The 27,028-nt window shown below is 58.5% G+C and overlaps 1 protein-coding gene and 2 long non-coding RNA genes across 6 annotated transcripts; 1 reads left to right on the top strand and 2 right to left on the bottom strand.

The window, feature by feature from the left end:
• Window positions 1–178: 178 nt before the first annotated feature.
• On the bottom strand, window positions 179–9,301 carry LOC109453035 (sonic hedgehog signaling molecule). 2 transcript variants are annotated; one of them, XM_074315051.1, is made up of 3 exons: window positions 8,681–9,301; window positions 3,268–3,529; window positions 179–955 (listed from the first exon to the last, which is right to left on the bottom strand). In XM_074315051.1, the coding sequence occupies exons 1-3, from the start codon at window positions 8,987–8,989 to the stop codon at window positions 180–182; spliced, it is 1,347 nt and encodes a 448-aa protein (XP_074171152.1). In that variant the 5' UTR covers window positions 8,990–9,301; the 3' UTR covers window position 179. The 2 variants fall into 2 exon arrangements, with proteins under 2 accessions (XP_074171152.1, XP_074171153.1); XM_074315052.1 differs by lacking the exon at window positions 8,681–9,301 and adding an exon at window positions 5,949–6,040.
• Window positions 6,323–11,509, top strand: LOC141567547 (uncharacterized). 3 transcript variants are annotated; one of them, XR_012490274.1, is made up of 4 exons: window positions 6,323–8,750; window positions 9,713–9,849; window positions 10,389–10,635; window positions 11,189–11,509. It is a non-coding gene; the product is annotated as an uncharacterized LOC141567547 (long non-coding RNA). The 3 variants fall into 3 exon arrangements; XR_012490272.1 differs by lacking the exon at window positions 9,713–9,849; XR_012490273.1 differs by lacking the exon at window positions 9,713–9,849 and having other exon boundaries at window positions 10,389–10,990.
• On the bottom strand, window positions 9,834–12,641 carry LOC141567548 (uncharacterized). The gene is made up of 2 exons (XR_012490275.1): window positions 12,135–12,641; window positions 9,834–10,323 (listed from the first exon to the last, which is right to left on the bottom strand). It is a non-coding gene; the product is annotated as an uncharacterized LOC141567548 (long non-coding RNA).
• Between the last annotated feature and the right edge of the window lie 14,387 nt (window positions 12,642–27,028).

Below are 27,028 nucleotides of genomic sequence, written 5' to 3'. Positions count from 1 at the left end.
GACAAAGGTTGGCTGGCTACACTCCTGTCCTTCCGCCTACCTCCCACCCCCTCCCCCCTGCTCGGTACACACCCAACCTCGTGAATTCAGAGGGTATTTGTTCTGCACTTGGATTCCTCAGGAAGCCGCCTTGCGCTCTCCCGGGCGCCGGGCGCAGCCTCCTTCCCTCCGCCCGGCCTTCAGCTGGACGTGACCGCCATGCCGAGAGGGTGCAGGGCCTCGCTGTCCAGCAGCCAGGTGCCTATTTGGTAGAGCAGCTGAGAGTACCAGTGGATGCCCGCGGCGCCTGGCGCATCCGCGGCCTCTGGCGCACCTGGCGCGGGAGGCAGGACGCGGCCACCGCCGTCCCCGCCGTGGTCCGTGCGCAGCGGCGCCAGCGCAGCCAGCAGCGCGTGCGCCAGGCGGAAGGGCGCGAAGGCTCGGTGCGCCCAGCTGTGCTCCTCGATGACCGCATAGCACGACGCCAGCACCCGGTTGATGAGGATGGTGCCCTGCGCCGTGAGCGGCGCGTACGCGCCCGTGGCCTCCTCGCGCAGCGTCACGCTGTGCACCGCGGCCGGCAGGAGTCGGCGGTCCCCGCCGCGCTCGGCCACCACGTACACGCGCTGGCCCGGCCGCACGCGGCTGGCGAAGAGCGCCCGGCGCCCCGACGCGCCCCCCGGCGGCCGCCCAGCGCCCGAGTCGTTGTGCGGCGCGACGAAGAGCAAATGCGCAGCGGTTAGCAGCAGGCGCTCGCGGGGCTCCCGCGTCTCGATCACGTAGAAGACCTTCTTGGCCCCGTCGTCGCGGTCCAGGAAGGTGAGGAAGTCGCTGTAGAGCAGCCGGCCCTGGTCGTCGGCCGACAGCACGCGGTCCCCAGGGCGAAGGTCCTTCACCAGCTTGGTGCCGCCCTGTTCCAGGTGCACCGTGGCCGAGCCTGGGAAGCAGCCGCCCGATTTGGCCGCCACTGAGTTCTCTGCGGGGAAGAAGAGGGAGAGAAAAGGGGACAGGAAGGTGAGTCCCGAGAGGGAGGCGCGTGTGGGGAGGAGGGCACACGCTTGGTATCCCGCGCGCCCGGACAGGGATGCCCGCAGCTCCCGGGAGAGATTCTAGGCTGGGCCAGAGCAGACCTCCCTCCCCAAACCCCACCGCCACGGTGACAAAATTCAGATGCAGACACGTTCTTTAATGACTCTTAGGATTGGACTGGCGGTGACAAAGGTTGGCTGGCTACACTCCTGTCCTTCCGCCTACCTCCCACCCCCTCCCCCCTGCTCGGTACACACCCAACCTCGTGAATTCAGAGGGTATTTGTTCTGCACTTGGATTCCTCAGGAAGCCGCCTTGCGCTCTCCCGGGCGCCGGGGCGCAGCCTCCTTCCCTCCGCCCGGCCGCCGCGGGACCCGTCGCCCGCCTGCCGCACCGGCTCCCCAGGGCCTCGCCGCCCAGCGCCCAGCCAGGGGCCTATTTGGTTGTAGCAACTGAACAAACATTCCAGAGAGCTGCCCGCGGCGCCTGGGGCATCCGGGGCCTCTGGCGGGCCTGCTCGAGCGCTGGAAGCGGCCGCGTTCTCAAGGCCCCTTGACGACGCGCTTTCTCGAGCCCTCTGGGGCTCTCTGAGGCTCTCTGTCCCCAGGACAATGATCGGAGCCGGTCGGCGCGCAGGGGTCCGGGAGGAGGGGCGCCGAGGCCCCAGTCTTCTTTGCATTCCAATCTCCCGGATCATGCTTTTTGCAAATAGAGATCGCGAGAAAGAATCTTCCTGTTGGAATTACTGAGGGTTTTTAATCTTCTCATCGGTTTCTCCGGCATGAAGTGCGGGCCTGGCCGTTGGAGGCCCGCCGTAGCCCCCCGGAATGCGACCCGGGCTGCAGGCGAGCCGGAGTCGTCGAGTCGCACGACCCTGCTTGACACGCACCGCGCCGCGCCCAGGCCCGTGTGCGCGGAATGCCAATGAGCGGCTCTGCGCGCCCCGGGGTCTGCTAGCGAGCGGGACCCTGGGGCCGGATTACCGCTGCTCATTTGCGAGGAGACCTCTAGGGACCCCGGCCAGGGGGACCCCTACAGGGGACTCCGCGGACAGAGGTGCCCCGAGGGGTGCGCGCGCGAGAGCGCAGCCACGAGCTCCCGGGAAGGGTCCGCCCGCCGCTGCCTCCGTTCCCCATCCCGTGGCGGGAGGAAAGAGCCCCGCAGAAGGGTCCCCGCGCAGTGGGGGCGCTGCCTTGTCTCCCTCCTTTCGGCTGAGACCCCTTCCACACCTATTTTTTCTGTTGTGACAAGAAACCACTGTTTTCCTTACCTACGAAGTGTGGCTTGACACTTTAAAAGTGTTTTTCTACTAACATCTGCTGTTAAAATACAGTTTAGGAGACAAAAAGGCAAAACTGGGCAGGGGGTGGGGACAGAAATTCAGTGTGAACTGTTTTGCTAAATGCGCCAACTTATGCTGAGCGATGGCGGTCTGCAGAAACAGTCGCCGAGTTGGGCTATATGCGCGTGTGGGTGTCAAGTCTCCCTTTCACAGCGATTCCTCGCCAGCAACAGCATGTGGCGTAGCTGGCCCAGGGAAGTCAGCTCACGCGGAGGGGATGGCGGTCGGCAGCTGCAGCCTGAGACCTGCCTTCCCTGCTCTGCCTGCGCTGGGGCAGCCCAGCTGGCTCCCGCGAGGTCGGGGCTTCTGGGCTTGCCGCTCCAGATGTTGGAAGTGGTGACGAGTGGGTTTATTACCTCCCATCAGGCCTCTCCCCAAAGGCTTAGGGAGTGAGTTAAGTTAGTTTAGAATCCACAGGCGCCCAGGGGAGGGGCTCGGGAAAGGGGCTCACACCCTGGACAGAACCTCCTGTGCGGGGGAGGGGGATGTGGGGGCACCGGGGAGTGGAGGCCGGTTGATTCTTAAGCCCTAAATGAGAGGAAGGATGGATGCCAGACCTGGCTAACCATGCAGCCTCACACCAGGAACCACCCCCATCTTTCTTCCCTGTCTCTGCTACCTGTAGTGGGGCCTCCGGAAAGAGGGTTTGGGGGTGGCTGGGGAAACCATGTGCCCTTTGTATGAGGGCTCAGAGGACCTTGGGCCTCTGTGGTCTTGGGGGGTGTACAATTCCTTGCTGAGAGACTAGCCTCATAGGGCAGGTACCCACAACAGAAGCACAAGTCATCACCCAATTCCCTCCCTTTCTGCCCTCAGATTTCACTTTCCCTTGAATCAGGCGGTGGGCGCACAGGTGACATCTCCTGGGCAGATATGGAGTTGGTTGGGGGCTATGGGAAGGCAGGGCCATCACCCACCTGCTTTCACAGAGCAGTGGATGTGAGCTTTAGACTCGTAGTAGACCCAGTCGAAGCCGGCCTCTACTGCCAGGCGCGCCAGCATGCCGTACTTGCTTCGGTCGCGGTCTGACGTGGTGATGTCCACGGCGCGGCCTTCATAGTGCAGTGACTCCTCCGAGTGGTGGCCGTCCTCGTCCCAGCCCTCGGTCACCCGAAGCTTCACTCCCGGCCATTGGTTCATCACTGAGATGGCCAAAGCATTTAACTTGTCCTTACACCTCTGCCAAGAGAAGGGGGACCCCACAGACGTTAGCATCCGGCCCGCTACCCCCCCTTGGGCTGCTGTCTGGTCCCTGAGGACTAGCACTGTGTGGAGAAGTGGGGAGAGAAGGCCTGGAGTGGGGCCCAGCCAGCTCAGAAGAGAGGGCCCTGGAGTGTGGCAGGCAGGTCTGCAGGGAGCAGGTCCCCTTGGAGACAGCCGAGGGCCTGCCTGCCTCCAAATTCTGAACTTCCAGAGGGCCTCCATGGCCTGGGAGGCAGATGAGTTAACTGCCTCTTTTCAGACAGTGGCTGGAGAACCCACCAGGGCACCCTTGGTCATGCCCCACGCCTACCCCAGGGTGCCCCCCACCCCCTTGCTGTGGTCCCATGTCTCCGCACCTGTGCGGGGCTCCACCCCTCTCTCTCACCTGGAGGCCAGAGAGAGGCCCAGGGTGCACCTTTGAAGAAATAAAGGAAAGCACAGGGTATACTTCTTAAGGAATTAAAGGGCTTGCCTTATCTCTGCACCCTCGCTCCTGCCCTGTGCCTATCTAAGGTGAGAATTAAGCCAAAGGTAGAGAGGGAGGTGGGAGCTGATAGCAAAGCTTAAGGGGTGGTAGAGAGCCAGCAGTGAAAGGCGACCAGGTGAGTTATAATGTTCAATGCAGGCCAGGCCGGACGACAAACAGTCTTTATCTGGACAGCCACATTCCTTTCCCCGTGGAACTCTTTCTCCCGGCTTTTCTGTGGTCTGATTGTGTCTCTTGTTTTCCTTAACCTGTTCCCTTCCCCCGCTTGTTTTCTTGGCCCCAGTGCAGAATGGTGTCCTGCAAGTTTGAAGAGCAAACTTCAGAGGTGGAGGGTGGGGGGTGGGGCAGGAGGTGGGGGATGGGGAGCCAGAAAGGCCTGGAGCCTTGGAGCCCTTCCCCTTGGGGAGTCACCCTCTCGCCGGCGCCCTTGCCCCCCCAACACAAGGAAGCTGCGGGGTAGGAGTAAGGAACTGTCGAGCAGGCATGACACACACCAGGGTGCGTGCATGGGGTGGGGGACTCCCCCGCGTGTTCTGTGGTCCCATTCAGAGAAGGAAGCAATAAAAACAACTAAATCAAGTGTGTGCGTTTGTGTGGCTGCGAACTCACTGGTCACTAATCCTGCTGCTGGTCGGGTACGAGATTTGAAAAGAGGGAAATGACAAAAGTCCTTAGAGAGGCTGACCCCAGGGGAGGTGGGTGACAATTTTACGTCGACGTCTGCGGAGGGCAGGGCTGGCCTCCTCCAGGCGGGCGATGCTCGGCTTGGGAGCCTGGTTACCGGGCTGGAGGGACGGCCCCCATCAAGGACCCTAATAATCGCGCGGGGGACTCTTTTCCTAAAGCGTGGGGGAGGAGAGCCCTTGCGGAAGGACTGCTGCCGGCCTTTTAAGGGGATGTGACAGATTGCGCAACAGGAAAAGTCCTGTGTATTTGGCAGCAATAAAAACTAGTAATATGGTCGCAGAGTTAAACATACAACAAATGGGGGTGGGGCGGGGGCCAGGGGCGGCCCTGGTAACAGGTCCGCGCCTGCAGGTTTCTGGGCCTGCCAGCCATTTTCTTAAAAAAAAAAATAAATAAATCGGAAGGGCAGAGTTTGAGTGAGGTCATCTCGAGGATTGAACGCGTTTTACATGAAAATCAATCAGTAAACCAGGGTCAGTTAAGAGCCGGGATGTGGAGCCGGCTGCGCAGGCGCACACCGCCGACACGCACACGCACACACCCCGCGTCCCGAGCCCCATCCCACCCCAGCTCCCATCTCTTGGGGGCACGTGAAGCTTTCAACAGCTTCCCTGGGGCAGCTGGCGAGGGGGCGGGGAGGCCAGAGGGCCCCCCCCCACCCCCGCGCTCTGAGCTGCGCCACTTGGGCCAGAGGTGGAGGACCCAGGCGGAGACGCAGGCCGAGGCAGGCCCGAGTCGGCGCCCCGCGCCCCGCGCCCTCCCCGCGCCCCCGGCGCCGAGTGGCCTCGGCCCGCGGCTGCACGGACGCGCTACGCCCAGGCCGGCCGGAGCCTCGCGGCCAGAGCCGGTCATCAATTTACTACTGGGTCGTGTGCCGCGAATCAAGCCCGGCTCTGTGCAGCCACCGTGAAGCCCAGCGGGGCCATCGGGCTGCTTTGTGTCGCCGAGGCCGAGCGGTTCCCCACGCCTGAGCTCCTGCCACCTCCCCCGACTGCGCAGCCGCTCCGCGTCCCGCAGCCTGAGGGGCTGTCGCCGCCAATGGCCGACGGGCTTCCCCAGCGCGGGGGAGGGGTGTTCCAACTTCAAAAGAGACCCCCTGGTCCTCACACCCGTCCCTCGCCACCCTTCCTCCCCTACTCGGGAAACCAAAACCCTCCCCTCAAAACAGGAAGCCCTCCGCAAACCCACACCTGCACGCGGTGCCGCAGGGCCGCCACGCACCCAGAAATCAGCCCAACGTGGCCTCTCAGGCCGGTGCCCTCGCATCCCTCCGGCCCGGCCCCTCGCGGCCCCCTGTCCCCTCGGAGCCCCCTGTCCCCTCGGAGCCCCCTGTCCCCTCGGAGCCCCCTGTCCCCTCGGAGCCCCCCGCCGCCGCACCCCGCCTGGCACCCGCGGCCGGCGCGGAGAGGGTGTCTGTCTGCGCTTCCCCCTCTCCGGGTTAATATTAACCAGGGCCCGGGCGTTCCAGAGCTGCTCTCAAAGTTCCACTGGGGACGATCTGGCCATGGTTGAGGGACTTGGGCGGCAGTCACATTAGAGAGACAGAGACACAGCGAGACGCGGAGGGACGGCGAGACGGGAGGAGGGACACGCACCTGAGAACAGAATCCAGGTGGTTACCTGACGTGAGGGGCCAGCGGGTGCGCAGGTTCCCCAGGCGCCTTAACCTCCTCTGGCCTGGGAGGCGGTCCCGGCTTCACCCCTTCACCCCGGCCCTGCCCCTCACCACCCACGTTCTCCGCCCTCTCCCCATCCCCGCCCCTCCCGCCCCCCTCAAGTCGTAGAACCAGTGAAGAAGGAAGGACAAGAAAGGGATAAACCAAGGGCACCTTCCGGGCCGCCCCCCAGCCCTTCACGTTTTGGGGGGCCTGTGTGGAGTCCGCGCTGCAATGCTGGCTCGGCTCTCCCCACCCCACCCCCACGGTGGCTGCCCCTCCCCCGTCCTTTTGTGCTGGGAACGGGAATAGCCACTGCCCAAGGAAAAAAAGTATTTGTTTTCGTTTCTTCGTCTGAGGGAAGTTGACAGAAGGTCAGAAGTTCAAATGCTGCCAGCGCGCGCGGCGGCGAGAGTGGCGGAGCGTAGGGCCGCTGGGCCGCGGGTCCCCGGCGGGGCGGCCGGAAGAGGGACCTGGCTGGGGGCTCGGCGGGGCGCGGAGGACCGGGAGGCCGGGAGGCGGCCAAGCCTGCGTTGCACCCTGACCCTGGCACCTCCTCCCCGCCCGCACGCGGGCGACCCCAGCCGTCGGGGTCCCGATCTTAGCCGGGACCGAGCAGCGTAGGGCGCCTGGCGGGGCGGCCGCAGCCCGGCCCCGCGCGCTGAAACCCGAGCCGCGGGATCGATAAGCCCGGAGTAAGTGGAGCCGAATGCGTCTGCCGGGGCGCGCGGCTCCGCGCTCGCCGCTCGGCACCGGGCGAGCAGGCCGGGAGCCCCTCTCCGGCGTCGGCTCAGCGCACACCCGGGCGGACGCGGACCCCTCCGGCTCGGGGACCTCAGGTGTCCCCGCCCACGCTGCCTTCTCTTGCCTTGTCTCCCGCCTCCCCTGTCCTCGGCACCCCGAGAAGACCCCTCCCTTCCGCGGGGAGTGGGGTGCCCGGGGGTCGGGGCCCGGGACCCGCTGGAGAACTCCCTCGGCCGGCTGCACGCAGGGCGCCCCGAGGCCTTCGCAGAGTTAACCGCGGCTCGCGCTGCTCGGGGCACTGGCGCGCGCGGCCTCGCTCGTGGTCCAGATTTAAGGTGGTCGGGAGCGGATGACAGCCAGGGAGAAGGGCCCTGTCCTCCGCTCCCTCTCCTCCCCCTTCCGTCAGGTGGAGCCGGCTCTCCCCGCTGCCCGAGTCCTTTCTCGGCTCCGCAGCGAGGCCGGGCTCGGGCGAGGAGCGGAGGGCCCGGCGGTGGCGCCTGCCTCCCGCCACCCCCACCCTGGCTGCACTTGCGCCCCTTCAGCGCAGCTCGGATAGCAGTGCGCTCCTAGCCCTAACGGTAGGACTTGACTATTTTAATAGGGCAGTGAAAAGGCTGTTGACCTATATTTGCCAGGAAATCCATATCTAGCTTCGGTTGTACGTGCACTGAGTTGCAGACAGTCCACCTTGGGCAGGGAGAAGTCTCCCGCGGAGGTGGGGAGGGAGAGAGCAACGCATGCTTCGCTTTGCCTCTCCGTTCCAGCCCCCTCCGCTAGGATTTAGTCGCTCCTAATTCCTATGCAAGCAGGTTGAAAACTAGAGTGATGCAGTGTCGGTAAGTTCTAAGTCCCTCCCCTCAAGTACCGCGGCCCGGGAGAATGAAAGCGCACCCTTAAAGAAATATCGGTACATTCACACTCTGAGGGGCACAACAGCCAGCGCGGAGTCGCAGTGGAGCTCTGTGACACGGCCAGGGACTAGCCCGGCAGCTTCTGGAGCCCCTGCCTTTTGTCAGAACCGCCTCCTGGCTTTTTCGATTGAGGGTCTTTGGTGGGGGCGGTGCAGTGGGGGTGGGGGGGCCGTGGGAAAGAAAGGCACAGAAGAGAAGGAAAACGTGGGGCTCTGAGGTCTGATCTGTACAGTGACCTGGGAACCACTCCATGTGGGGGGATTTCTGCCCCCTCCCAACATTTCCACTTCAAACTTGGAAAGGGCACACGCCCCCAAAGTGAAGGTCTCCCCAAGTTACGAGCTAGAGGTGAGGCAGGATGGGAAGGCCATTTCAGCAGGACAAATTAAATCAGGGCCGTCAATGGACCACATCTCCTACCATCCCCCCACCTGCCCCCACCCTGAACTTCTCCAGCTGGACCCTTCACCTCCATTCCCCTCCAGGAAGAGGAAGGGGTGGCAGGTAGGCAGGTGGGTGGGGAAGGAGAGGGCGAAATTGCCTTTCTATCATCCTACAGAGCAAACAGACTAAGTCTGGAACTGCTTGGTTGCACAGAACCCCTTGAAAGCGACACAGTCCACGCCCGGTGCTGGGTTTCTACCTGAGTCATCAGCCGGTCCGCTCCGGTGTTCTCCTCATCCTTAAATATGATGTCGGGGTTGTAATTGGGGGTGAGTTCCTTAAATCGTTCCGAGTTTCTCGAGATCTTCCCTTCATATCTTCCACTGGCCCCTAGGGTCTTCTCAGCCACGTTGGGGATAAACTGCTTGTAGGCTAAAGGGGTCAGCTTTTTGGGGTGCCTCCTCTTCCCAAATCCCCTGCCGGGTCCACACGCCAGCCCCGAGCACATCAGCAGCGAGGAGACGAGCACCACCAGCAGACATCTCGCCAGCAGCAGCATCTCGTCCATGGAACCCAGTGACTTCAGAGCCGTCCCCGTGCGGGTCTGTGAGCGCGAGTGTGCGAGTGTGTGTGCCTGTGCACTCGCCCTCGCTCGCTCTCTGCCTCGCTCTTTCTCTTCCTATAGAACCCTGCCCGCCGCTGCTGCGGGGGCCTCGCCGCCTGTCCCCACCCAGACGGGGGCTGGAGCGGCAGGCTGCTGGTCGCTGATAACGGAGCACATCAGAGTTGGGGCGGGAGACAGCAATCAAAAGACAAAAAGAGTCTGATTTTAAATGGTAGCAAGCCTGGAGAGCTTGTGAGAGAGGCTGCCTTCAGTACTATATTATAGCTGGCAGGGGCGTATCTGATTGGCCAAGGCAGAACAAGCTTGTCTTCTGATGTTTAACCCTAAAAAAGACTAGAATTTTTTTTTTCTGTTGCTGCTGTTGCTTTATTTTCACCTGAAGGCTTCGCGTTAAAAAAGAAAATGTCTAGTAAGACAAAGGTGGGCGTGAGGGAGGCGGCCGGCTCCTCAGGATGACATCAGTCACCCCCTGCTTTGTGCACATCTCCGTGTCCCCCCCTCACTTTCTCCAGAATGGTAGCTGCTTCAGTTAAAACCAACTTAAGTTTTTAAAGGACAGTCTAGACCCCCCCCCCCCCAGCTTCGATCATCAAACAAGTATTCTCTCCAATGTTTGAGGGGCAAAGCTGCCCAGGTCTTAGTTAAATGTGGTGTTTTTTTTTTCAGAGACTTTATCACGCAGGCTACGTCTCCCCATATTTTAAAGACAGAGGGTCTGTGTGTCCTCCTGAATATTCAACATCCTTGGACGGAGGGTGACTCTGATTGACCACGCAGAAAGCATTGCTATTGACGTGCTCTAGGTGCCTTAGAAAAACTTGAAAATACTCCTTTATTGCATTTCAATTAATGCATCATTTTTAACCCTCTGAATATGGGGTGTGGCATGCTTAGGGGCTGGTACAGATTGAACTGCGACCGTCCTGCTGGCTGGGCCAAGTGGTCTGGAGCAGGGGCCTACACTGTGTGCTGGGCGGAGGCCCGCTGTGCCTGGGGGCAGCGGTGAGTGGGCACGGCTGTGCACACACCACCCCCTCCATCTATCGATCTGAGCAAAGTGCAGGCCGGGGATGAGCTGACTGTGGGATTCAGGCTCCTGCCCATCGTGCCGAGCTGGCTTTCCGGGGAACCCTGCAAGCCAGTGCTCACGCTGGTGGGGGCTGCAGGTGGAGATGGGGCAGGCTTCTGGGGGAACAGTGTTCTGCTCAAAGAGCGGCATCCAGAAGAGCGACCAGCACTCAGAGCCGGCAGTGCTGGAGTCCCCAATACCTGTGCTCCTTTCAGAAAAAAAGGTCCTTATGTAAACCAGAAAAATAACATCAGAAATCTCCTCTTTTTGCAGAACATACCCTCCCCTTCTCAGTCCTCCCCATCTCACTCATCTGCAAGGATTGCTCTAGAATGAGGCAGAGGAGCCAGGGTTCTTCGTGTGAATGGAAGTGCTGGCCCTGAGAGGGGCAGGCCCTGGACGGTTGCTCTGTGAAGTTAAGCGAGCGCTCTGCCTTGACCCCAGCCCAGCTGGGTGGAGTGGGAGAGGCCAGGTCTGAAGGCTGGACCTTTGAAACAATGGGACCTTTCCAGCCGTCCAGGCAAGCGCCCTTGCAGATAGCCTTTTTGGTGGGGGGTGATGGAAGGGGGAAACTTAGGAGCCACCCAGCTGGGCCTTGCAGAGATCCATCATTATCGAGGCTCAGCCAGTCCTGGGCCCTCCCCAGGCTGCCCAGAGTCCCCCAGCCCACCTTTCTCGTTTTTTCTATCCTATGATTGGTGAAGAATCAAGTACTGGGAAGAACGCCCATGCCTGGGCAAGGTGGGAAAGCAGCACCCAAGTTTATCAGGGCCTGCCATGTGAAGGGGGTCTCACTGTCTGGGCTGTGGCCTCTGTGCCTCTGTGTGCCTCCAGGGAAACAGACAAAAAGGATACACTGTCCTGGACCCAGGAAGGTGGGGCGCCTTGGGGTGCTTGCTGCACGGCGCGTGTGCATGTAACAGCACTGGGTGGTGCGGGCTGCGTGGGGCTTGAGAAGACACTGGGCCTTGGGGACGCAGCAGCCTTTTGCTTGGCCTCCCCCGCGGCCCTGCTTCTCGCCTGGCCCCAGTCCCTTCCCTTTCCCCCTCTTGAGCCTTCCCTTCGAAACCCAGACACAGGCAAAGGACCTCAGCAGCCACCGCCACCGGGCGCGCAGCGGTGGGCCGGCGGGAGGCGCGCGCCCAGGGCAAGCGATCCCCGTCGGTGCGGAGACCTCAGACCCGCCACCTGCGCTCTGGACGTCAGAGCTGGAAGGGCGCACGCCTGCGGGGGGGCGGACGTTCCCAAGCCGGTCAGGACTCCTCGCCCCTGGGTCGGGCCAAGGCCACCTCCCTCTAACATCTCCAAGCCCTGGACACCCCAGAGCCTGTCAGGGGCCGCCTGCCCGGGGACTGGCAATCCTCAAGAATGAAATAAAGATGGACCATAAAACCGCCACTGACCCCTTACTAACGAGGACTTTCTCCCTGTCGTGGGCTGAGGTGGAACTAGGGACAAAACTCAATCACAGTTTGTATTTATTGTCTTAGAAACAAGGGCAAGGCCCCAGTCACTCCCCCCCCACTTCCCTTCCCTTTCATCCTGCCCCCTCCCCACTTCCCAGACACCAGACACACGCTGTCTTCCACCTCCAGACACCAGATGGCTCCCTCTCTTTGCCTTTCCCCCTCCAGACAATTCAGGCCCCTCCCCATGAGGGTCAGAGGTTCCAAACCCCACCTCTGCCTGACCTGGCCAGACACCCCAGGCAGCCCTCAGGATCCACTTGTAATTTGTCTGGACTCTGCCCCATTTCCGCGGTCATCTGCATCCCTCCATCCGTGCCTCCATCCTTCCCGCCCTCCATCCTCCCCCCCCCTCCACCCCTCACCAGCATCCCTGCTGAGGACAGGTGGCTGCCTGTCATCTCCCCCCAGCCCCCAGGAGGCGCCTCCCGCAGGGCCCTGCCTCCCGCCGGCCCCGCCGCTAGATGGCGCGCTCACTCTGCCTTGCGGCTCGGGCTCAGCGGGGCTGGGAAACCCCGCAGGCCCCTGGTCCGTCCTGCCCCATCCTGCTCACCTGCTTTTGCGACCCGTCCATTTCCCTTTCCCAGACTGGTACCGCGGTGCCCTGCGCTGCAGCTCTGGTCGCCCCGCGCCCGCCCGGGCTGCGGCCACGTTCCTCCGGTGCTTCCTCCTCCCCGCGGCCCCGCCCCTTTCATTTCTCTTCCTGGTGGTGATTCTACTCAATCTCTTTCCATCCAACGCTCCAGTTTCAGTTTCTCTCTGATTTTGTCCTACTCTTGGCACATTGAATATCCGTGGTTCCATCTCTCCCTTGTGTTTGCCTGCTAGGGCCTCCCTCTGAATTTTGCAGGGAGGCGTCCCTTCAGCTCTGTCTCCCCGCACTGGCCCGGGCCCAGTGTGTGGCCTGGGCGACCCAAGTCTCCAGCGTCCTGAGAGCCCTGGGGGCGGCTGAGCCAGGATGCCCAGGACTGTAGCTCTCCTCCCTGTGCCGACGCTGCCAGCAACTGCTGGCCTCCTTGTGTGCTGTCGGCATGGCCTGTAGCCCAGAGCAGGCCAGTGACGGCCGTGGCAGGAGGAGGCACCCAAGACGTCTGCTGGCCTGGTGGGGTGAGGATTCCTGCGTGGGCTGGCACTGGGGGCAGCGTTTTTCAGCAGAGTGGAGAGAGGGCACCGCCAGGGGGTGGCAGGTGGGTGCCCCAGCTGCACGTTGCACCGTGGCAGGACGGGCCTGGCATCATCCTGGCCTGTCACTCTCTGAAGCAGGGTTGCAGATGACATCTGGAGACCCCTTCTTTCCAGAGCCCTTACTCTTGCTGGGTTTGCTCAGCAAACGTGGGGTGCCTGGGAGGCCTGAGGTGCTGTGGTCCCCCCAAAGCGGACCTAGGAGTGGGGACCTTTCGGTGGGTTTCTCTCCATGTTCACGCAGTGCCTGGGAGGCAGTGATCACGCCCCTGCCACAACTTTCACCTCTACATGCCCTTCGCCCCACGTGGGTGCTCAGAGTAGGTGCTGACGTCGGGCTGGGTGCAGGGGGGACACTGACACACAGGAAGGCCACACCACCGGCTGTGGAAACAGAAGCCATGGTGGGTCCAGCAGCTGTGCCCAGGCAGGCTCACGGCCCGAAGTGTCGCTTTCTCAGTGTGTACAGACTTCCTCTCTCCAGGGGTCCCCACCTCGGCTCAGTCGCTCAGCCTTCGTTTTCAGTGGTGGGTGTTTCTCCTCACGTCTTAGTTCTCCCTTAGATGTGTGTGGCCCTTACAGTTTCCAAGTGTCTCACAGCCATTGTCAGAGGCCCGTGGCCATGTCTGTGAGTGGGACAGGAAGTGCCGTGTGGGGAGGTGGCCTCACGCTCAGGAAGTGAGGGCACAGCGGGCGGCAGACCTGGCTCTGTGCGCCCTACTCCTTGCTTTCCCTGTCCTACGCTGCCTGGGCCCAGGAGAGACGCAAGGCCCTGGGCCGGGGGATGGGGGCGTCACAGTGAACCCTGACTGCACGTGAGGGCCACGTGGACAGCTTGGCCAGAAGAGTAGCTCAGCAATCCAGGCGGGTTTCCGATGGGGATCCCCAAAGCCCACAGGCCGGGACGCCCTCTCCTCCTAGAATGCCTTCTGCCTCTGCGTCCCCTCTGGTCGTGGGAGCTGGGGAGGCGCCCACACACTCCACACGTCGGGCTCAGGGCTGTGCACATTTCTGATGCTTTCTGGAGAGTTGGTATGGGGGACATGGTGAGGGGTGACGTGTGTGTGTGTGTGTGTGTGTGTGTGTGTGTGTGTGACCATGAGGGTTGGGTCCTCTCAGGAGTGAGGGTGCAGAGATGGAGCCGGGCAGCAGGGGGGCTGACTTGTCACAGACCCCGCCCTGCCTTCAGGGTGTGGGGACTCTGAAGGAGGGGCTCCAAATGGCCTCTGTTCAGGCCCCTTGCACCTGCTTCCTCCCCCTGCTGGGAGAGCCCCCAGTGCTTGTCTTGGGGGAGTTTATTCGGCCACTGTAAAGGGGTGGCCATGACCTTCTTGGCAGCCAGCACGGCGCTTATATCACCTGGGCAATTTCTGTCCAAACATTTTCCTAAAAAACAAAAGGCAGGGGATGCAATGCTGACATGCAGAAGCGTAGAGGCCGCTCCTGTAGAAGAGCTCAGCAAACCCAGACTCATCTGGCAGGACTGCAGGGTGTGCTGTGGGCTCCAGGGAAGGCCAGGGCCGCCCAGCCGGGGTGGCACCCCACCTCCACCCTCCCTCTGTGCCAGGACGCCTCCGTCCTGCCAGTCTGAACCCAGAGTCCCGCGTCCCTTCAGGGCTGGATTTTCTACACAGACTTGAACTTCTGCTCAGGGTTGGTGATTATTTGGAGGTGTTCCCTCATGTGGTATGTTGGTGAGGGAGGGGCCGCCAGGTAGGAGTGCACTAGGAGATTCCCCGGGTCTGGGACAGGCTGCAGGCACCCAGGCCAGTGCCCGGGCCACTCCTGACGTGTTTCCTGTTTGCCAGAGGGAGGCTGGCATAATTGACACCCTTCCACCCCACCGACCCCACAATCTTAGCCCCAGCAGAACGAAGGAGCTTATGCAACAGCCTCTTTAGCGTGGGGAAACTGAGACTGTGCCCCGCCCCCGCCCTGCCATGAGCCGGCCCCTCTTTCCCCCGTAGGTGTGTCCATTGGGGCCTCCACCCTGTACAGGAGACAAGCCTCCTCTTCTGGATGGCAGGGCCCTGTCGGCTCTGCTGGCGCTTGCTCCAGCCAGCCAGTCGTGGAGTCGGGGAAGCCCCTGAGATGGGCTGGGCAGCCGCACCCCACCACCTCCTCCCCAACCCTGTTCCTCTAAAGAATATCCCCTTCTTTGCTGTCTTGAAAGGGGGCGATGAGACTTCCCTCTGCCCCGTGCGTCACCAAAAGCTGTTTCACGGTTAGACCGACTCGTGGTGGCTAGAGCCTTATTTTTGGACTTGCCACGTTTGCGGGTACAAATACATGTAACAGGCCACAGCAACTGAGTGTCAATAATTCAACTGTTTTTAAACAGAGTGGGGGCTACCACGGGTCCCTTCTTTCATTTGACAAAAAGGACATTTGATCAAATTGAATTAACTAATCTTACTTCCTGTGCAGGCTTCCCCACCTCTCTCAACAGCCAGTGGGGACACGTCACAGTGACGGAACCACGGGGGACAAATCCCAGTCCATGCGTGTCTTCACAGTGACCTGCTGGGTTGTTTCACTTAGCATGAGCCTCTCCATCACACTCTAGCTAACGCATGCTTTCCAAGGGTTTAGTCTGGGCAATAATGCGCTGAACTGGGGCAGACCCCATGTGGTTCCCCCACTGGGCAGCAGAGGAAGATGAGGTATGAAAAGAGAGTAGCTGGTGTCCCACAGTGTCGCTTGGGCGAGTCTGACTTTTAGGCCCTGCTCTGCCTTTGACTCATAGCTGTGTCTGGGCGCGATCGCTTAGAACCCAGCTCTTCTGTCTTCCAGCCTCAGCTGCAGTGGCTGCCATGTCTGGCCCAGGCCCTGCCCTGCACTCTGGAGGCATTTCTTTCTCTTTGTGCAAACCTTCCTCTGGTTTCCGCCGTGACTCAGCCCAGGGGTCTGGCCTGTTCCTACCGGCAGCTTATCCGTGGAGAAGGGACTCTCCTCATTGGCGTCTTCCCTTGAGACAGCTCAGTGTCCTTTGTTTCCACGATGGGCAGGCAGACGAAGGCCTGAAGGAGGTGGGGGGTGGGGGGCGGGGGGACGAGATGCCAAGAGAAACCCAAAGGTATGAGAGCAAGTCAACTCCACACTTCTCCTCTTGGCCTTTTCAGAGTGAGGACGGCTTACCCCAGAGTACACAAACCAGCAGGCTGAACCCCAGCTCTCTGTTTGAGCAGCGCCCAGACAAAGCCTGCCTTGCGGAGTCTGCCCCTGGCCCCTCTGGCCATGGTAACGGCCGAATTCACTGGGCCATGGGAGCCGGCGAAGTATGTGCTGGGTTGTCTTGGCCTCTCTTGTGTCCCTCCGGTGGCGGACGGTATTGGGTGTTGTGTACGTGTATTCTTTCTTGCCCTGATGTATTTATGCCCTAGTTTTGTTGTGCTTTGTTTGGTGGAGGACGGATGACGGTGGGAGGTGCTGCAGTGCCCGGGAGGGCCTTTGTATCGGGTTGGACACGAACGCTCATCTCCGGGTCTTAACATGCCACCACCAAAAGGCTGAAGAACGTTGCCCCCCAGCTCGTCTGTGTCGATGGGCTTGGAAGCAGCTTTCAGGTTGCATGCCAACGTGATCATGTGGCATTGTGATTCAGCTACTAACGAAGAAGTAGGTATAAAGCCTGTGGATACCTTAGGCAACAGCTCTATAAAGGAAGCAGTAAAACGTGTAATTAGGCAAATCAAATAAGACATGGCAACAAATTTCAACTATTTAGTCACATATCATTTCCCATTAATTTACTGTGGGTTTAAACGAGGTCTGTATTTTTATAATCCCTGTTAAAATAAAAACCACCGTAGAAGCATGGTTGGGTTTTAAACATTACTGGCTCACATCTCAGGGTGTTACGACAGGCATGGCACCATCTTATCTGATGGAAGGGGACAGCCTGGAAAACCCAGCGGTTGGGTCAACATCCCATTAATTTCAAGTTCATAGACCAGCATCCAGAAGAATCATTTAATGTCAGGTGGCTCAGTCCCTTTAACTATTACGGCGGTTTTGCCCAAATCTGCTGTCATGTGACAACTAATCCATCGGTCACCTTTCTTTGCAGAAATAATCAATTCTAATCAGTAATTGCTTTTGGGCAATAGTTCAATTCTGCTGTCATCTTTTGGCTTCCAGCATCATAACATCATCTGAGCTGCTCTCAGGGCAATAATACATTTTACTATTATGGTCTGCAAGGCCAGACAGCATTCGTTCTTGGGCTTGCGCAGGTTAATGTGTGCTGCTTGTTTGCACGTTTTATCCCCACCGCACAGAAACGAAGGGTGGGTGCCAGTCTGTGTCTGCAGAATATCCCACATTGGAGTCTCTGGACACAAGTCGTCTTTCTTAGTTTTCAGATAGCTATTTGGTGCCCTGGACACACAACCTGGGATTCTTACAGCTATTTTGTTTTCTGGGGAACGTTTTATAAGGTCTTTGATTCGACACAGGAGGATGGGTTGAGTGAGAAAAGCTGGTTTTAGGTCAGAGATAAACCGAGATCTTATGCAAAGAGCTTTCAAACCTGGACCCATATGTACAGGGCTCAGTTGTGCTGGGAGGGAAGGCGGCCAGTGTAAGCAGGTGTGCTGTGCCCTCCCCATGTTCATTTGCTTCCATGTCCTCCTAGAGCTGAGTTGTTTCCCCTTCTCTGGTCCTGGTGTGCTCTACTAATGGGTCTGGGCTGTTACACCACTTAACTACGGGGTTTTCTCCTGTCTAATGTGGCCTTATAATTTCTCCAATTAGAGGTTTAAATATCTAGTATGTCTTATTTACTCAATAATACAACCCTTCAGAAGTCTAATTAAAATGAGGCATATCTGTTCCTGACTTAAGTTTCGGAAGTTTTGGGTGGGGCAGAGCTGCGTAAGGAATGACGGGTAATTATTGCCATTAGAACATTAGAGGTGGGTGTAAACCAGGTGTGACCCTCACACACTCTTTAGGGACTTTTAAAGTGGTGACAGTTTTCTTGAGTCTTTTTTACTCTCTCATTTAAGATGGGCTTTGTTTAAAAACAAAACAAAAAAAACACACAAGGAATTTGCTCCTGGTGCAAAGGTTTCTAAGATATTTGTTATGAAGGTATAAAAATCCTATTAAAATATTTATAAATCTAAACAACCCCAGAAGCCACACACTCACTTAGGCCTTTCAGCCTTGTGTTCTGAAAGCCAGATAAATCATCATTCAGAGAGCAAAGATGCAAAGGGAAAACAAACACAGAGTGCTCAGAGCGCTGCCGTAAAGAAGGCACGGGACGTGGTCCACGCCACCCTCATCCTTGTCTCCAGGCCGTGCGGGGCCCACAGACAGCCCAGGAATCCTCTGAGTTTCTGACTCATCAAAAATAAATAAATAAACAAACAACGTGTGTGATGTCATCTCTGGAGAGCATCATGGAAATTCAGAACATTAGAAGGAAATTGAGACACCGGTCCAACCCCTGATTTGATTGATGAGGAAACGAAGACTCATCTCACTCAGGTGCCTTGCTCACCGTGTCAAAGGGCTGAGCGTCAGCAGAGCCAGAGGGAGAACACACAGGTCTGACCCTCAGGCCAGAGGCCTCCCCTCATGGCGGTCTCCTCCCACAGCATCCGAGTCCAGGCTCAAACCAGCCCTGGGTTTCAGGGGCCCACCCGCCCTGTTATTTTCTGGGGGCTGGAGACCCCAGGGGCAGCTTATCCACTAGTTCATTTATTTCACAAACAAGTTGACAACTGTGCCAGGACCGTGCTAGTTTGTCCTTTGCTACAGAGGCCCCAGGGCGTGGCCGCAGAGTGTGCAGCCCAGGCAAGAGCTGTGGTCTGAGAAATAATGGAGGGCGGTGAGGCCTGTGGGCGAGCGGGAGCCGGGGCTGGGCCCCAGGACAGGGAGGCACGGTGTCTTCACTCACTTCCGCACCCCAGAGGTTGACAGTCGTTCTTCTGCTGGGGGTGGAGGGGCACACCGAGCAGGTGGAGTAATTTGGGAGACCACATCCACCTGTGGCAGGGTTTCCAGCCCCGGGGCCTGGGTAGAGCCACGCTGCTTTGCTGCTGCTCGGAGTTGTGGGGCAGCGTTTCTGCTTGCAGCTTGCTCCCTGCGGGAGAAGCCTCCCCTGGGGTGGGGCAGGGCTGGCCCACCTCCTCGCCACCCTGCGGGGGCCAAAGCCAGCCCACCTACCCGGTGCTGCGGGCCCTAAAACCCGGCTCCAGGGGCCCAGACCACATCAGCTCTCGAGGCAGGGTCTCACTTCTCAGTCACCTGAGGGCTCCTCTTCATGTCCTTCCTAGGTGTGTTTCAGACCTTCAAAAGGGATGTAACCCATCGTCTCGGGAGCAGCACGTGTGTGGTCCCACCACACTGTGGCAACTGGGACCCTGCTGACCGCCTTGCCGGGCAGCTGTCCGTCAGGTGGCAGGGTGGGCTCCTGGCTGTCCCTGCGTGCGTGGCCCTCAGCCTTCCTCTGCCCCCAAGGGCTGGCGTCTGGCTTTTCCAGCTCACCCTGCTGCCTGACCCTGCCCAGTGAGTGTGCTCAGGTGCTGACATTTCTGATCCCCAGTTGGGGAGCTTGTCCAGGGCGCGCCCTTTGATTGACAGCACTGCCAGGTGGGTACAAGGCAAAAGGGGGACTTTATAGCCAGAAGGAGGGAACGGTGACAGCCCTTCGCCTCACTTATTCAATATGGTGGCTATTTTGAGGCACAGAGCTGTGCCGAGATGCGGGAGTCACAGTCCCTGGGGCCCTCTGCCTTTCCACAGTGACCTAGGTGGAGCCTCGAGCACATGCCATCAAGGAGTCTTCCAGCATGGTCCGCGGTGGCAGCTGCCACCCCTCCTGGGGTCCGCAGCACTGGGAAGGGCTGAGGCACAGTGTGATGGGTAGAAATGCCATGCATGGAGAGGTCCAAGTTACCCGGCCCGCCTGGCCCTGCCCCGGCTGGCACGGAGCCCGGGGCTGAGGATCCTCGCTCCCCCAGGAGCGGTGGGGTGACCAGCAATGGCTGCGTCGGGTGGGAGTTGGGTGTGTCCTGTGCTCTGGCGTCACCGTCCAGTAGTCGCTGTCTATGGCTGTGCAGGCCACTCCCCATGTCGTGACCTGGGGGAGGGACATAGGCAGAGTGAGGCCCCCCTGTTCTCCAAGTACAGGCGGGAATTCCGTGAGTGGGACCGAAACCTGGGACTAAGCGTGGTGGATTTTGTTCTGTGTGATCTTTAATAAGGCACAGAAGGTGGCAATGCTTTTACGAAACAGTCCATCCAACATGGGTAATAAAGAAGCAGTTTTGTCGGGAAGCCAGGGATGACAGGGGCCTGGAGACGGCATCGTAAGTGCCCTGGGGTTTGCGAGCGTCTCCCCGCCCCTAAGGAGTGTGACTTTCAGAAAAGTGCTGTTTGCCACTGGTGGGGGGCGTCGGGGTGGAGCGGCTGCTGGGACCCAGCTATTGGGGTGGGGATGGGAATGGCCCCATGTGCCCGCCCCAGCTGGGCTCGTGGCTCGGGCCTCCTGAAGCCCTGAGGAACTGATTGAAGGTTTTCTGACAGCTCTGTTGAGATAATTCCACCATACAATTCACTCATTTAAAGTGTATGACTTGATGGTTTCTAGTATATTCAAATTTAGAGCATTTTGATGACCTTAAAAATTAACTTTTTTTAGCTACAACCCTCCTGTACCTTCACCCTCCACCACCACCCCACCCTGGGCAGCATCTGGTCTGCTCTCTTCTGTGCAGAGTCCCTGCTCTGGACGTTTGGTGTGAGTAGCGTCGTAGGACACATGGCTGTGGTGTCCGCCTCCTGTCGCTCGCGTCCGTCTCAGGGTTCCCCCACATTGCAGCGAGTGTGGCGAGTTTCGCGTGGCCAGGTAACACCCACGGTGTGGATGGCGCCCGTTTGTCGCCACTCCATCTCTCGGTGGACGTTGGGTTCATCTCCCTTTTGGCTGCTGTGAGCAGTGCTGCCGTGACCACTCATGGCCATCTCTGCGTGGACCTGCGTGTCCAGTTCTCAGGGGGGCACCAGGAGGCGCTCAGCGGGAACCCACAGGAGCCAGAGTGAGGGAGGCCAGAGGGCTGGCCGCAGCTGTGACCCGTGGTGCATTCCCCTTTGAAGGTGGACACTGACCATCTGGGCTCCTGACAGTCTGTGAGTTCTTCTCTCAATCTGTCTAATTCCTACAGATAATGATTATATAGGAAATTAGACACGAAGAAATCATATGTGGGCAATTAGTCCTATACGTAATTTCTCTAATTCTAACAACTCCTACATTTGTTATTTTCAGAACTCACAGAAAGTCACTGTGGGAGGGACATGGGGTCACATCGTTGCTAGGACACGGAGCCCAGCACCGTAGCCGACACTGTCCGTGCCTTCGTCCTCTCTGTTCCCAGGGCGTTCCCCTGCCTGAACCTGGGACCCTCTGCCCGGGGTCATTTGGAAGAGAAACTGCTCAGCCCCATTCCCTAGATGAGAGCCCCCTGTGGGGACAGAGCCCCAGGTGTCCCCTGTGGTGGGCTGCGCAATTGAGTATTGTTTGTTGCTGTGCTGGGGTCACCTCCCCAGAACTGTTTGCTCTCCAGTCCTCATGTCAGGAGGAACCAGACTAAGACAACAGTCCTTTTAAATCCAAGCCACCGTCTTGGGGAGCTTGCCTTTGAATCGGCGCCCTGCTGCCTCCTGCCCGGCTGGGCCCCCTCAGTCTTCTCGCCATCTGTGGATGGATCAGTGGGGTCCCCTCCTCTGTCCTGGCTGCTGGCCTGGGGCTGGGAGAGGGTCTGTTCTGCTTCTGAGGTGGGGACATGGGACGGTCACTTCTCCTGGCCGAGTTGTTTTCATGGTAAAGAGGGTCCCACGGGTCTGTGTGTGGGGGTCGTGCCTGGGGTGTGAGATAACACTCATAAGAGGTTGGACTGGAGACGCGAACTGCACACAACTGAGGCCATTCTCACTGCCATCCTGGTCGTACGGAGACCAGCTGGTTTGTGTCTGGTCGAAGCTTCTTGGCCCATGCACCAATACCACCAAAATTGTCCTTCGTCGTCCATGGTGGAGTGGGTTTTATTAAGTCAGTGGGGAGGGCTTCCAAGTGATGGGCAGGGGACAGCAAATTGTAGTTCAGGGAGTCTCGAAACGATGCTTCTGCAAATGCTCTTCTGTGAGCTGAACGGAGGGACCCCAGGTTTCCAACTAGAGTAACCTTGGTTGTTTTCTGAACTATTACCTCCAATAAAGGTTTAAAGCTCCCTGAACTGAGTTAGGAAAAAAACAAGTTAGTGGATATAGTTCCCTTGATGGTAAGCTTGCATCTCTTGAGATTTTCATAAATGTCAGGCACCTGCTATGAAGTGCTACCCGTCGGCAAAAGTAAGTGAACCTGTAAAACAGAAGTATTAAGTGAGAACGTTTTCAAGAATAATTATGTCTGGTTCAGTGACATTTTTTTGTGGACATATGGGCTTATGGCTATGATTGTGGACCTAGGAACTTAGAATGTCAAAGTTTCAAGGAAAAAACTGTTTTAATTTTTGTGATTGCACCAGATAGAGATTTGCCTCATGGTCATCTTAAGAAATGTCCCTGTCTTTGCAGAAAAAGTCTTGTGACAAGGCTGTTTCGGGGGAGAAGGGAAGACTTGGCTTTGGCTGTCAGTGTCACCAAGAAGCAGAGCAGTTCTCCTGTGTGTCCTGGGTTAAGGTTTTAGGGTAAGACACATGCATTCAATTCCCAGCAGCCCAGAAGCCAAACCCCAAAACATGCTGTGCACACCTCATTGGGGTTTCTTACGGAGCACAAATGTGAACGTATGATTCAGCCTCTCTGAGGTCGGCAGCTCTTTGCTCCCTGACCCACATGACAGGAATCAGCATGAAGCTGTGCAAATATGCTAAACCAAGGCATTCATTTTGGTGCTCTGTTGGGCTTTGGCAGTCGCAGAACCACCGCCTCTGGGGACCGTCACCCATCCCCTGTCAGGGACAGTCTGGAAGGACACAGCGGTCGGGCCTGCTCCTTGGTGTTGCATCCATCACGCTGTCAACAAGGAAATCTTATCTTCACTCATTTGCTAAATGTACAAGACGCTGGGGTTTCCACTAGGCCTGTTTACCTGAAGGCTGCTTTCCCTGAACTTGGATAAAGTTCATGGTCAGCCATTTGCAGAGACAGACGGACCCTGACGCCCAGCACACTTCAGTGCTCACGTGCTGGGCTCTGTTTGTGGCCTGGTGGCTCTGGGGAGGAGGGTCAGTGTCTGAGTGGACCTGACCCAGGGTCACCGGGAGGCCTCCTCCAGGAGACGGCACCACCACCCACGCTCCCGACTGCCCCGGTCTCACCCCTCTGTCCCTTATGGGCTCATGAAACCAGATGTTTACGGGATTTGTGACCGGCTTTCCACTTAGAGGTCATAGATTCTTTAAACGTCTGTTACAAGCATGGGCATTTCAGCCAAATCCAGTGGGTTCCATTCTGAGCAGAGTTGAGATAATCAGATTTACACAACGTGTCCATGTGGACGCTTGTTTGCTCTGGAGGACTGGCTGTAGGCTGCCTTCAGCCATGAGATCTCCCAGGCCTCTGCTTGTGAGTGTCCACTCGCCTCGGGCCTCATGTGTGACACACACAGACATGCACACACAGATGCACACATGTACACAATGCATGCATACACACACGCATGCCCACGTACACACATGCACACATGTGCACATACAACACCGATGTTTCTAAGGCACAGGTTTCTCTGGGACTCTTGCGTGTTCTCCCAGGGCAGGTATCCCTCAGGCTGAGAACCCCAGAGATAGAGTCATGTTTGGGGGACTGAGTTAAGTAACTTCCTGCTGAAGGTCTCAGACGTCACACACCAGAGCCAGGCAGTTGCTCCTGGTGCGGGGAGACTAGAACATGAGAGGGCCTCTGCTTAGGGCCCCTCCTATCCATAGGGATGGAAAGAATTCAGAAGGTGCAGAGAGTGCATTTTGAATGACCTCACCCTGCTACCAACTTTTAGTCTCTCTGAAGACAAAGCTGACGTCAGCTCATATTTGCAATCATTTTTCCTCTTTCCTGCAAAACGGCCCCTTCTTCTGGGAGAGCATTTGGCAGCCAGCCCTCTCATGGGCTTGCCAAGGCACAGTCCATCACTGGGAATATCTCTAATGTGCCCTCTGAGGGGGCAGCGAGGGAATGTCCCCCAGGTGACACTGATGGGCCTCGAGACCTTGGGGCACCTCCTCCAGCCCTGGGCCCGAGAGGGGCACCTGGTGCTGCTCCCCACGGTGCTGGAGCTGGGTCCACTCCTGCTGCCAAAAGGGACCCTGGGAACTCCCGCCAGGCTTGTCTCCTGGAGAAGCTGAGATCTGGTACTGTCTGCTGAGCAGATATGTCCCGGATGAGGCAAAGCACAGGGGCCGCCCCAGGGGGGACAGCAGGGCTCTGGGTCTTCCTGCCAGGAGGGGGGAGGGCAGAGGTTCAAGTGGCAAGGGCAACTTGGCCATGGTGCCCTGATGCTCACACGTGTGGTTCCAGTTTCCTGAGTGGTTCTGCTGCTGGCTGGCGCCTTCAGAGGCAGCCCCCCTGCAGGCCCTGTAAACAGTTAGGCCGCCTGCCTGCGCGTCCTTAATACATATGATGGGAGGGGGTCAATCGCACACCTGCCCAGGTATCGGAAATTCACCATCACCCCCATGCCCCGTGCCATCACCATGCCAATGATGTCATCGGTGCTTCTTTCCCAGGCTACTTGGAGGCACCGCATTCCCACCCCACCTTGCTCCTCACTTCACCCCCAAAGGGGTACCAGTCCTAGGCTCCCAGTTTAGGACAATTACCAACTGGCCCCCCAATACTTGTTTGCAATTTAGAAAATGTTAAATGCAAACCTCACTTTGAACATGACTCTTGAATAGTGAAGATCCTGGGCTAGTAAGAGGACGTTATTCTCACATATTTGCATCTCATCTTCGTTACGACCCCCTGGGAAATCATGCACCACAACCACCAATGGGCGGAGATGGGGGGGGCGTGGATTTACTGAGCAAAAGGACTGTAGAACATTCTTATCTAGTCACCTGTCAAAAGGCCAAGAAAACAGGCCCCACCTGCTATCGTCCAATCCCAGCAGTATTGACTTTGTTACTCACACTTTATAAATGAGAATGTTATTCTTAAGGAGGGCAAACACTGCTGTGTTGTGCCATTGTCTCAGCCCAGCACAAAGCTCTCTCCCTCTGTCCGACCATCGATTACACTTCTCGTCACGGTTGCCCAAGGGGACGAGGGGAGGCTGCTCCTGCTAACTTACCTATTGATGGGCCTGAAACTTGTTTGCAATTTAAAACAAGGTAAAATGCAAACTTCAACTTGAGAATGACTCTTGGGTTTAGCCTGAGGATAAAATGCCAGAGGGCGTGGCCCCACCCTTCTGGAGGCCTCGGGAGAGTATGTTTCCTGGCAGAGGGCCTGCAAGGCGGGCCCAGCTCGGCCTCTGGGGCTCCCTGTCGGGGCTTCTGCTCCCGTGGGGCAGGCTGGCCCTGGCTGGCGTGGCTTTGCCTTATTTGTCATCTGAATTGTGTCCCACCGGGGGGCTCGTAGGCGGTCCTTCCTGAACCCCGGGGACACGCTTTTCTCCAATTCAGATGGCAGTCATGTCCATTCTGTCCCCACCCTGTGGCCCTCCCCTTGCACTCAGTAGATGCAAGAAGACCACAGGGAAATGGGCTTCGGCCCCTGACCAGCCTGCTGTAATCCCATCCTGGACGCTGACCCTCTCTGGGGTTTTCTCTGGTCAGACTCCACGTCTATGACGTGGGACCAGCAGCGCCTCCCTCATCGGGTGACCTGACATGTATGTAAGACAGTGCAGTGCGCCCTGGAGGGCTCTTAGCAGTTAGCAGGTACCCGCAGGGGGTCTGGTTGGTCCCCATTCAGGGCTCTGGGTCCTGGACCTCCCTGGAAACCCACGTGGGACCTCTAGCCATGGCCCTTGCTGCCTTGAGGGTGAAACCTTGGGCATTCTCTCGCCCGTGGGTCCCACTTTGAGCACCTTCCCAGGGAGGCTTTCCTGGATGCCCCCCGCCCCCATCAATGTAGCCCTGTCCTTGTTAGGCTGAGGTGCTGTAACAGCGACCCCCAGAGTTATTTCTCTTACACAGCACAGCCCAGAGGCTGTGCTCCGTGAGGACCTGTGGGGTCCAGGACCAACATGTGGGCCGGGGCCACAGGGAAGGGCGCAGAGGATGAGTCCCCATGGCCCACTGGGTTACTGCAGAGGTTTCCATGTCCCTTTCTCACATTCCATTGGTGTGAATTGTCACATGGTCAGACCCTGTCCCCGGAAGGCTGGGGGTGTGGCTTCTGGCTATGTGGCCTTGCATCCCAGTGAAGCTGGAGGCTGTGGGGAGACCCTATTACTGAAAGGGAGACAGGTGGATATTGGGAGCCACTTACAAGGCCTTGGCACCACTTCAATCCCCCTGACCTCTTCCTGCTCGACTGTGAGAATGTGTCCCATGGTTTGGGGACACACCATTAGGCTGTTTTCTCTCTCCCTTAGGCTGGGAATTCCTTGATGACAGCATCAGGTCTGGTTTTCCAAAAGAAAGCCGCTTACAGGGACTTCCCCTGGCAGCTGACGGCCCCTAGGTGTCCTTCTTGTGGGGCGGGGACCGTGTCACCTGGCCAATCTCTGTGTTGGCCCCTGGTGGCCCCAGGGCTGGAGGGGCCGCGATAGTGGCTGTTCCTCTGGGATTATGTTTTGGATGCTTGCCGCCTTCGTTAGATCCCAGCAAGAAGCCTGAGCAGACAGGCGCAGGCATCGTCCACCCTTTGTTCTAAGACGCCCTCTGTAACGGGCCTCTTTGTCACTGTTCACTGGCCCCTCCCCTCCCCTTACCTGCCGGGACCAAGTGTCCTGATGACCTGTTCACCCAGACCCAGCTCCCGAGGCGCCTGCACTGTTGTCTCATGTGACAAGGTAGCACCTTCTGGTAAACACAGCCGCTCAGGTCTGCGGTGGGCACGGTTCTCCCTGTGCTGGTGAGAACGCCACTGTGAGCAGAGCCTGGGTGGGACTGGAGGGAAAGCGTTCATTTGGGAGGTGTTCCCACGCATCAGGAGTGAGCAGGGAGGGCTGTCAGACCTGGAGGGTGCCATCGGGTTCGGTGGCAGCCAATGGGGCTTTTCTCTAGAAAGGCAGGGAGGACTCTGGAGGTGCCCCTCAGGGTGGGGAAGCATTTGCCCCTAGCTGCCTCCCCCTGTGGGACCTCC

Source organism: Rhinolophus sinicus, linkage group LG11, assembly GCF_036562045.2.
Source record: "Rhinolophus sinicus isolate RSC01 linkage group LG11, ASM3656204v1, whole genome shotgun sequence".
NCBI lineage: Eukaryota > Metazoa > Chordata > Mammalia > Chiroptera > Rhinolophidae > Rhinolophus > Rhinolophus sinicus.
Note: the sequence above shows the minus strand (reverse complement) of the source record. Positions and strands in the feature narration are given on the sequence as shown.

Bases quoted from the DNA above. Each gene is read 5' to 3' on its own strand.
- LOC109453035 (XM_074315051.1), bottom strand. From the start codon at position 8,989: ATGGACGAGATGCTGCTGCTGGCGAGATGTCTGCTGGTGGTGCTCGTC. The intron at 3,530-8,680 runs GTAGAAACCCAG...TTCTCTTGGCAG, and splicing joins CGGACCGGCTGATGACTCAG to AGGTGTAAGGACAAGTTAAA. The intron at 956-3,267 runs GTGGGTGATGGC...TCTTCCCCGCAG, and splicing joins CCACTGCTCTGTGAAAGCAG to AGAACTCAGTGGCGGCCAAA.